Genomic DNA, 9,242 nt, shown 5'->3' with positions numbered 1-9,242 from the left:
GTGCCCTGTCCAGGTGTCCCACAGCAGCTCCAAGCCCTCAGCACACAGGGGTGGCCTCCTCTCCCTCCTGTCCTTCCCACTCTCCGGAGATGGGTGAGCCACACGTGCAGAGTCACTGTCCCTGAGGCCACCCCACCCTCACACCCCAGGGACTGGGAACAGACTCCTTTGGGACTGGACCCCAACTCCCTTGGCTGTGGCTGATGTGTGAATGTGTGTCCCCAGGTAACAGCTCAATAAAGCACTTCAATGCTTTAAAGCTTCTGCAGCAACCATTCACATTTCCAGCATTAACAGGGGCTGTTCCCAGCAGTATTAATGGATCACTCCACGGCAGGAATGGTACTTTTTGTAATGTTACCTTTGGAAAATGTGTTATTTTTATAGCTGTGGTTTTTCTTTTGTGGTTTGTTGGTTGTTTTTTTGTTTGGTTTGGGTTTTTTTGGTAACACAATAAAAGCACATGTGGGAATTGCTGCATCTGGCAATTAAAATTGTACAGAAAGTGCCCTCCTAACCCACATAAACCTTCACCTGTAGGACCTCAAAGGGCCTAAAGCTGATGAAACCAAAAAGAAACCCACCTGTGAGTAATAAACTGCTACAGTGAGTACAGAGAAGCAAGAGGTGGCTTCTGGATATATAAAACTTTCTTTTTTCTCAATAAATTACTAAAAAACAGCAAATGAGGTGGATAACAAGCATTAAGACACTGGTTTTCTGAGTCTGAAAAATTACTGTTAAAAATAATTTCCCAAAGGAAATTAAATTAAAAATGTCACCACTACTTCCAGTTTTAGGGATGTATATTCCACAGGCAGGAACTGGAAACTGATGGGACCAAAGAGTCTTGCAAGCAGCATTGTTCATAAACGAACACTCTGAAAGGGAAGAAGGCAAGAATGTTGCTGTAATACAATAAAAACACCATTAAAAAGCTTTCAAAACACATCAAGAACCGGTCTGTGAGAGCCACACGGGAACAGGCAGAGCCACCCACCTGCAGAGCTCCTCACCGCGACAAAGGTCCAAAGCTCCCGGCAGAGCCTTCAGCCCCGGGCCAGCCCCGGGCTCTGCCTCCTGCTGGGCTCCGTGCTCCAAGGGAATCCTGGAATCGCACAACGGGCTGGAAGGGACCTCGAAGCTCATCTCGTTCCAACCCGCAGGGAGGGGGTCGGGTGAGACAGGGATGGAGTTGGGGAGGCAGGGGAGGGTCGGGCCGGCAGAGGAAGGGTGGGACGAGCCCGAGGAGGGCTCGGTGCGGCTGCGCTCCGTCTGTCCGTCTGTCGGTCTGTCCGCTCGGGGACCGGCGCTCCCGCGGTGCCACCGCAGCTCCGGAGCTCGGGATGCGCTCTGGGATGCGCTCCCGGCGCACCCGCACGGGCAGGAGGGGCAGGAGGGGCAGGATGCGGTCCCAAGGCCACGGAACGCGGCCCCGCGGTCCCAGAGCCGCCTCTCCCCCGCCCGGGGCCGGGCGGGCACTCGGAAGCGGAAAACACCGCCCGGCCCTCGCCGTTGCCGGGCAGCGGCCCCGCTCCAAACCCGCTCCAAACCCCCTCCAAACCCGCTCCAAAGCCCGTCGGGACCTGCCGGGAGGCCCCGGGCGATGGACGGGGAAGCCGCTGCTGCCTCGCAGGGGTCAGAACCCACCCAGACCCTGGACCAGCTCCGGGAGGAGCTGCGGAGAGCCAAGGATGACCACAACATGGCCACAGGTACCGGGGAAGGTGCCCAGAACAACCCTCCCCTGCCCAGCTCATCGCGTGCCTCGGCTCCTCTGACTCTCAGAACATCGCGGGGTGTTGCTCACAGAGCGAGGCTGAAATTGCCACCCGTTTTGAAAACACTCCCTCTCTCCTCTTGAAGTGAACATGAGAAACCCCAGCAGAGAGAGCCCCAGCAGAGTCCCTGGGCACCCACCAGTGTCAGCTCTGGCAAACCTGGGCTCATGGTACCCTCTCCACGTGCCCTCAGAGCAGTGCCCACCTCACACAGAGGCATGTAGTTTAATACACGTGGAATCATAGAACAGTTTGGGTTGGAAGGGACCTTAAAGCCCATCCAGTTCCACCCCCTGCCATGGGCAGGGACACCTTCCACCAGCCCAGGTTGCTCCAAGCCCTGTCCAACCTGGCCTTGGACACTTCCAGGGATGGGGCAGCCACAGCTTCTCTGGGCAACCTGTGCCAGGGCCTCACCACCCTCAGAGGGAATAATTTTTTCCCAATATCTAATCTAAGCTTGCTCTCTGTCACTTTGAAGCCGTTCACCCTTGTCCTGCCACTCCAGGCCCTTGTGAGTGGTCTCTACACCTTTCTTGTAGCTCCCTTCAGGTACTGGAAGGCCACAATTTAGGTCACCCCAAAGCCTTTTCTTTTCCAGGCTGAACAAACCCACATCCCAGCAAAGCACCACAAACCACATTATCCCCCAGTGTCACTGTGGCTGCTGCATTAACGTGGCCCACAGTGTCTACCCCCAGACCATGGCTTTGCTCATGCTCACCCAAGGAGCCACAGAGCTTTTGGCCTAACACAGCACTTCCACTCCACAGGTGCCATCTCTTCCTTGCAAAGACAACTGGAGATCCAAGAATCTGAGCTTCGGAGATTCAGATACGAGAACAAAATGCTTCAGAAGCAGCTCAGAGAGCGAGAAGAGCAGCTCCAAGCCATGTCTGACAAGGTACAGCCCGAGTGGCCGTGGTTGTCAGGAGACCTGGCAGCTGGGAATTCGGGATTTACGCAGCAGTTCCCTCTCTCATAGGCAGGAGGGGCACCTGTAACTGTGAAACCAAAGTGTAAAATATTCTGCCTTCAGTTTTGCAGCCTTACAGAGGAACAGAGGAAGGAAGAAGTGATGGTGATGATGGAGGAGGAGAACCACAGCCTTCGACAGGTGAATGTGGTGCAAAGCCACCAGAGAAAATTCTGGTATTTGCTGCTTCACTGGGCTTGTTTGGCATTTAATCCCTCTACTCAATCCAAGCAGTTTTAGAGGAAATGCCAAGTAATAACAGTTACAGGATACTGGTGAGGTTGTTTGTCCACAGACTCTGCCCGGGAAATACCAGAAGCATTTGGACCAGATACTGGGAAGACGAGGCCAAACCTGCTCACTTTCTTCCCCACAGTAACAGTTGGATTTCTGCATCTGCTCAGGTTGTTACAGAACAGGAATCCCAGCTGGCTAAGCAGGAGGAGCAGATCAGTGAGTTAGAGGGGACGATCAGACGGCTCCGGATCGAGGTTGTGACCAGCCGCCGCCACGCCCAGGAGCACAAACAGGCCCAGGAGGAGACCAAGAGCCAGGTTGAGGCACTGCAGCACAAGGAGGTGCAAACCAAAGTGGCACTGGAACGCATCAGCAGCAAGGTAAACACGGCCTCTTTCACCTCAGAGCCCTGCCTTCCTCTTGGGACACTCCTGGGAATCTCAGTCCATTTGCTCCCCAGCTGTTCAGCAGGCAGCTCTTATACCACTTACAATGCAAACAGGCCTCAAATACCAGAAGCCCTTGAGAAACTAGAGTTCAGAACAGTCACATCACCAGATTTCTAACATCCTTCCAGACTCAAGGTAACAGGAACCACCTTAAAGCCACTTCCTGCAGGCAGACGTGCCTGATGCCTGGGGAAGGGCCACAGCCCAGCCAGACCCACACCGTGACCACAGCACTTGTAGTGAAACCCAGAACGCCCATCATTTCTCACAAACACTTTCCATCTCATCACTCACCAGTACTTTGCCCAGGCCTGACAGTGCAGTCTCTGTAAATCCATGCAAATGTCAAGGAATTATATATACAGACTAAATGCACCTGCTTTCCTCTGTTATCCCAAGTTTGACAGGTTACGAAGCAAAATAACCCAGGCTGCCTTCAGTGTGGAGGGGCAGGACCCCCCCCACGCCGAGCTCACGGAGGAGCAGGTGCTGGAGGCATTGCAGGTACGTGGCTCTCCCAGACTCAGCTTCCAGCAGCCAGGAAGGGACTGCTGAGGTGAGAGAACACTTTGCAGCGCTGCTCTCCACCTCTGCACTCCCACCCCTTCACGTATCCCTGATTTCCAGAGAATTGCTGACGAGCGGATGGAGTTCTATCACATGCTGAAGCACAGAGACATCAAGGTGCCCCTGTACTACCCCGGCATGTACAGTTCATCACCTCCCAAGAGGACAAGTTCTCCCCAAATGGAAAAGCTGCCCTGATGGCTGAGCCAGAAACCACCACCAACTTCAGGCTCTGGGTCCTTGGCTCTGAGCTGGTGACCTACAACAGATTAAACTCATTTCACTGAAATCATGTTCTGCAGGAGTATCTGATTCAATTGTTTCAGAAGAAACACTGTAGAAACACTTGACTTCCCAGGGAAGCCCAAAGCACAAGCACTGGTTGGCTACAAGCAGCTGGGAAGTGTGAAGTGCACAACAGCTGCTCTGGGAAGTTTTTAAGTGAGGTGAACATTCACCAGTGCCAAAATGAGTGACAGTGCCATGACTGCAAGTACTGTTTTATTTTTCCATTCCATATGCAAGTATTGACAGAGTATCAGTTCAGTTAGGGCTCCAAGAGTATCATTTTTAACAGAAAAGAGTCTGTTTGGAAGTCACCCTGGCTAAGGGAGAGCTGCAAGTTCACACCAGTGGTCACCTGGGTGTAGAGGTCACCCACAGACTGCCCAACTGAGAACTGCCCCAACTGCCTGTATTTTGGGAAGTGTCCCCAACACTCTCCATGTGGGGTGGGACAGAAAGCCCCAGGAGGGTCACTCTGGCACAAGTGTCTGTATTCTGGGGGAACAGGGAGCTTCAGCAGTGCCAGTGTGAGGCAGCAAGAGCCCTCTGAACAGACCTGAACCTCATCAGCATGAACAAAGCCCATGCTCTATCACAGTAAATCACCAGCCACACAGACGGTCACTGCCATTTCCACAGGGATGGCTCTGAAATACTCTGGGACACACAAACCCTGCAGACATTTCAAATGACCACTTAAAAATGGGAGCTCTGTTCATGCCTGAACACAGAAACTGTCACTTTAAAACTCATCCCACAAGTTCTGACAGCAATTAAATGTTTCTGACAGGAACTAAGTGTTCACAGTAACTCCAGATAAAACCAGAACTATGCAGAACGAGATGTCAGCAAAGTGGTTTGGCATTCTGATCCTGAATTGTGCCCAGCACAGGACCTCTGTTCCACACTGTCACCCACTGCATTTCTCTGCTGCCAAAATAACGATCCAGACAAAACACATCAGGAAGAAAAAGGGATCTTGCAGAAAACTGTGGCTGCATTTGTTTCAAATATCACGATGGTTTTCTCTACAAGTTGCTGCATTCTCATGTCTGACATCTCCTCTGCCATAAGTCCACGTTTGAAGACGCTGCTCTCTCTGCCCTGTCCCAACACCAACAGTCTCTGCTAAGGCTGAAAGATTTCATTCTCTTTGCTGTAGCTCCTCAAACTCTGAAGCTGTTGCCTCCCCAGCAGGATGCTCTGCATCTTCTCTGTAGAAACCCAAACCCCCTCACTGTGTATGGGCTGTTGAACATGGGGAAAAACCAAAAAGCAAAGGGAGTCCTCAGCTGGGACAGCTGCTAACGGATCACAGTCAGCAGAGAGGACACCGTGGCCAGGTCAGTTTTAGAAGGATAAAGTACTTTCAGGTTTCCATCCGTGTCCACCACTCGCACCTGCTCCAACACCAGTGGCAGGTTCCCGGGCTCCAAACTCCCTGGTCCACAGAGAGCATCCAGCTCGGTATCCGAGCCTGAGCCTTCCTTGTTCTCCAAGGTAAACCTGTTCAGTTCTGCAGTTTTCTGTTAAAGCAAAATACAGAGAACAAGATCAATTCTGTGGCAGAGAATTAATGAGAGGGAATAACAATACTGCTAAAATACAAATCAACTTCTGTGTTCTTCTCCGTGCACTTGAGCAATGACACATTTGGTAGGAGCCCACCAAGAAGAGACAGGATGTTTTCCTGATCTCCCTACCAGGATGAGCGTGTCCATCACATCTTTGCAGATCTGTAAACTGGTATTGCTCGTCACCTCCAGGAACAGGTCACGGGTCTCTTTTCTAATCTGTAAGAGTTTCACAGTTAAAGCAAGTCAGGAGTCAGAGCATCTCACCCACAGCCCTCTGACACATTTCAATACACAGAACTAAAGGCTTTCACTTGATTTAACCAGGGGTTAAGCACTGCTGTTCTTTTACTCCTGCCCTTCCACAAAGCCTCTGCACAGGTAGGCTGGTGCCTTTGGAACAGATTTCCAGAGGTACAACTCTAACTCCCAGATCCCTCTCAGTCTGACAGCTGAGCACACAAGACACAGGCTGTGAGGGTTTATATCTGGAACACAACTTGTGTGTGTCTTTGTGTTAACTCTCAGCAGAAAGAAACACTGTTTAATTGACTAATGTATTCTCATGAACAGAGAGTACCTTTGTTTTCTCACTATTGGTTATTGGTGGGAAGGAAATCACAGCACCCTCAGCATCCACCAGGCACGGGTAGTTGTCTTTGCCATCCAGCAACTGCAGGTACCTGCCAAAAGAAACAGTGAGTGACAGAGAGCAGCTGGACACAATGGTAGAAAACAGTGACAAAAAGGAATTAGTGTGTGACCTCTGCACGAGCAGTGAACAGCACAGGGCAGAGCCACATGCTCATCTGCTCCGCACCTGCAGATTTACCCCATCTCTGATTCACTTACTTTGCTGAATGTGCACCACATACACTTCTTTATTCTCTGCTTCCCTTCTATTTGCTGTTCTAAATAGATTTGTCACCTCTTGAATAACTCACATGACAATGATTTACTCTGGATGCAGACAGAAACACTGGAAGGGCACTGAGCATCCTCCCTTCCTTCCGGGTTACTCTTCGTGCAAAAATTCAGTGTTTTTCACCTCAACTCCCAAGAGCTTGTGCTGGGTTTGTGAGCCCCATCCCCAGTACAGCCACCTAAATGTGTGTGAAGAAAACCACAAATGACCAGGGTACTGACTTGTGCAGCCCAGAGACATTCTGACGCTTCTTCTGCTTCCTCTGCTCCTCAGCCTCCAAATGCAGCTGCCGGAGAAGGTCCTTTGCCTTGATCTCCTTCCGACCCAGGGGCATTATCTGCACCACACAAGAAAACAAACATTTGAATTCAAAACTCCTCTGAGCAAGTCAGTAATTGAAACCATACTCCTGTATGTTGTCATTCCCCATGCCTTTTTCAGCCTGGAAATACACCTTCCACTTCTCATGGAGTGCTGTGAGTTTAAACCTTTGTGTAAGCCACAACACCCACTTGAAATACAGGCTCAGTCACTGGTACTAAACCTGGTACAGCAGGATAGCAAGAAAATCAGTAGAGCTTCTAAAGTAAAGTTTCAGAAATTAGTTTTCTAGGATCTGTGGGGTAAGAAACTACTGCCAAGCCCTACCTTCAGCTCGTCAGGAGGCTGAGTGTCGTAAGTCAGAGGAGCTTTGACCAGCTGCAAGTCGTGGGTGGCAATGGTGGCCACTGTGCGCCTCTCACAGATGTCCTCGTGCAGCCTAGTCTAAAATAAAATAAATCAAAAAGTGATTTATCCCTTTTGGGGTGCAGATTCTTCTGTATTTAATTCTGCAGCGCTACCAGCCAGGTGAGTATGAAACAGAGCCCTTCCCTTCCCCTGCGAGGTGCCTGTATCTGCACTGCAGCCCAAGCACAAAGGCAGTGAAGCCCAGCAGCATGTGAGACATTTCTCAACTGGGAAATCAAGTTTTAAGTCAGAAATCACTGACTCTGTAACATACTCTGTAACTCGAGAGCAGCTCCCACCTGCCACCTAAGGGACAGGTCTGTGGGTAGGATGCCTCAGTCAGAGGGTTGGGTGTGCAACACGGTTTTAGCACAGATCAGGGAACCTGGAGCCAAACCAGGATCCATCTAACGTGGACACAGGTTTATTTTTTAGCTCTCAACAGGTTCCACAGCACCGACGAGCTGCTGTTACAGACACAACACAAACGTGAGCACATCCACTGCCCTCATGGCAACACCTGAGCTCTAACAGGTCCTTCCCAAAAACCAGTTCTGCTGATTCTGGACTCACTGGGCACGTGCTGCTGGCACAGGCCACTCTGCACGGCCACCCCTGGACCCTCCCACCCTACAGTTCACAAACTCATCTGCTGGAAGGAGCCTAGAACAGTCTATTTCCAACTCTGACAGCAACATTCCTGTTGCAAAGAAGTACCATGATGCAGCAGCAGTTACCTGCATTGACAGGAACCTCTTGAGGGCGTTTCCCGGCTTTAGGTTCACTCCCTTCAGCACACAGCACACGATGAAGGGGCGAACATCTTTGACGCCCGGGCTCACTTTGACCACCAAGGGCGCCGGGTTCTCGGAGACGTGCAGAACCTTCACCAGCAGCCTGCTCGCCTCCTCCACCTCGTCCTGCTCCCCATCCCCACCGTCCTTCTTCTGCTGCTTCTCCCTCTTCTTCTTCCTGACCTCCTCCCTGGCGCTCTCGGCCTTCCCCTTCCCGCGGCCCCCGGCCCGCAGGTACTCCAGGATGGCCTTCGTCTGGCACCCGTTGACCATCTTCTCCAGCCGCTTGTCCCGCAGCGGGTTGCCCCTGAAGTTGGCCTCCTTCAGCCGGGGGCAGTCGGCCAGCGCCGAGGGCAGCTCCCGCAGCTGGTTGTTGGCCACGTCCAGGCTCTGGAGGAGACAGAGAGGGACGGTCAGGGCCGGGCGATGGGGACCCGGGAGTGCGGAGGGAGCCCGGGGCCCGCTCCCACCTTGAGCGCCGGCAGGGCCGCGATGTCCGGGCCCAGCTCCGCCACCTCGTTGTCGGCCGCGTCCAGCCGGCTGAGCAGCGGGAAGGGCGCGGCGGGGCCCGCCGGGGGCAGGAGCCCCCCGGGCAGCGCCCGCAGGCGGTTCCCGGAGAGCAGCAGCTCCTGGAGCTGCGGGGCGGCGCGGGCGAGCCCCGGGCCGAGCTCCCGCAGCCGGTTCCCGCTCAGGTTGAGGCCGCGCAGCTGCGGGAACGCCGGGGCCGCGTCCCCCGCGCCGTCCCCGGTGCCGCCGAGCGCGGCCGGCAGCGCCTCCAGCCCGTTCCCGGACAGGTCGAGCAGGCGGAGCGCGGGCAGGGGCCCGCCCAGCCCCTCGCCCAGCCCGGCCGGGCCCAGCGCGTTCTGCCGCAGCACCAGCGTGTGCAGCGCGGGCAGCGCGGCCGCCACGCCCGGGCCGAGCTCCC

At 53.4% G+C, this 9,242-nt stretch overlaps 2 protein-coding genes across 2 annotated transcripts in view; one reads left to right on the top strand and one right to left on the bottom strand.

Annotated features, from left to right (window-relative positions):
• The first annotated feature begins 1,189 nt into the window (after positions 1–1,189).
• Positions 1,190–4,330, top strand: CCDC27 (coiled-coil domain containing 27). Its single transcript, XM_027657922.1, has 6 exons — positions 1,190–1,715; positions 2,555–2,685; positions 2,821–2,898; positions 3,162–3,374; positions 3,843–3,947; positions 4,071–4,330. Exons 1-6 carry the CDS (start codon positions 1,190–1,192, stop codon positions 4,206–4,208), a joined length of 1,191 nt encoding a protein of 396 aa, XP_027513723.1. The 3' UTR covers positions 4,209–4,330.
• Positions 4,331–4,741: 411 nt separating this feature from the next.
• Positions 4,742–9,242, bottom strand: part of LRRC47 (leucine rich repeat containing 47) — a 5,291-nt gene continuing 790 nt past the window's right edge. Inside the window, exons 2-8 of the mRNA XM_027657921.1 lie at positions 8,788–9,237; positions 8,261–8,707; positions 7,443–7,559; positions 7,016–7,131; positions 6,450–6,552; positions 5,999–6,088; positions 4,742–5,821 (exon numbers count right to left, since the gene is read on the bottom strand). Coding sequence (XP_027513722.1) covers positions 5,600–5,821; positions 5,999–6,088; positions 6,450–6,552; positions 7,016–7,131; positions 7,443–7,559; positions 8,261–8,707; positions 8,788–9,237 — 1,545 coding nt within the window. The 3' untranslated portion in view covers positions 4,742–5,599. The remainder of the gene's footprint in view (positions 5,822–5,998; positions 6,089–6,449; positions 6,553–7,015; positions 7,132–7,442; positions 7,560–8,260; positions 8,708–8,787; positions 9,238–9,242) is intronic.

The sequence above is a fragment of the Corapipo altera genome, unplaced genomic scaffold (genome assembly GCF_003945725.1).
Source record: "Corapipo altera isolate COAL_440 unplaced genomic scaffold, ASM394572v1 301, whole genome shotgun sequence".
NCBI classification, from domain to species: domain Eukaryota; kingdom Metazoa; phylum Chordata; class Aves; order Passeriformes; family Pipridae; genus Corapipo; species Corapipo altera.
Note: the sequence above shows the minus strand (reverse complement) of the source record. Positions and strands in the feature narration are given on the sequence as shown.

Coding starts and splice junctions, on each gene's coding strand:
- CCDC27 (XM_027657922.1), top strand. CDS start 1,190: ATGGAGTTGGGGAGGCAGGGGAGGGTCGGGCCGGCAGAGGAAGGGTGG. Junction 1,716..2,554: donor TGACCACAACATGGCCACAG/GTACCGGGGAAG, acceptor TCCACTCCACAG/GTGCCATCTCTTCCTTGCAA. Junction 3,948..4,070: donor AGGTGCTGGAGGCATTGCAG/GTACGTGGCTCT, acceptor CCTGATTTCCAG/AGAATTGCTGACGAGCGGAT.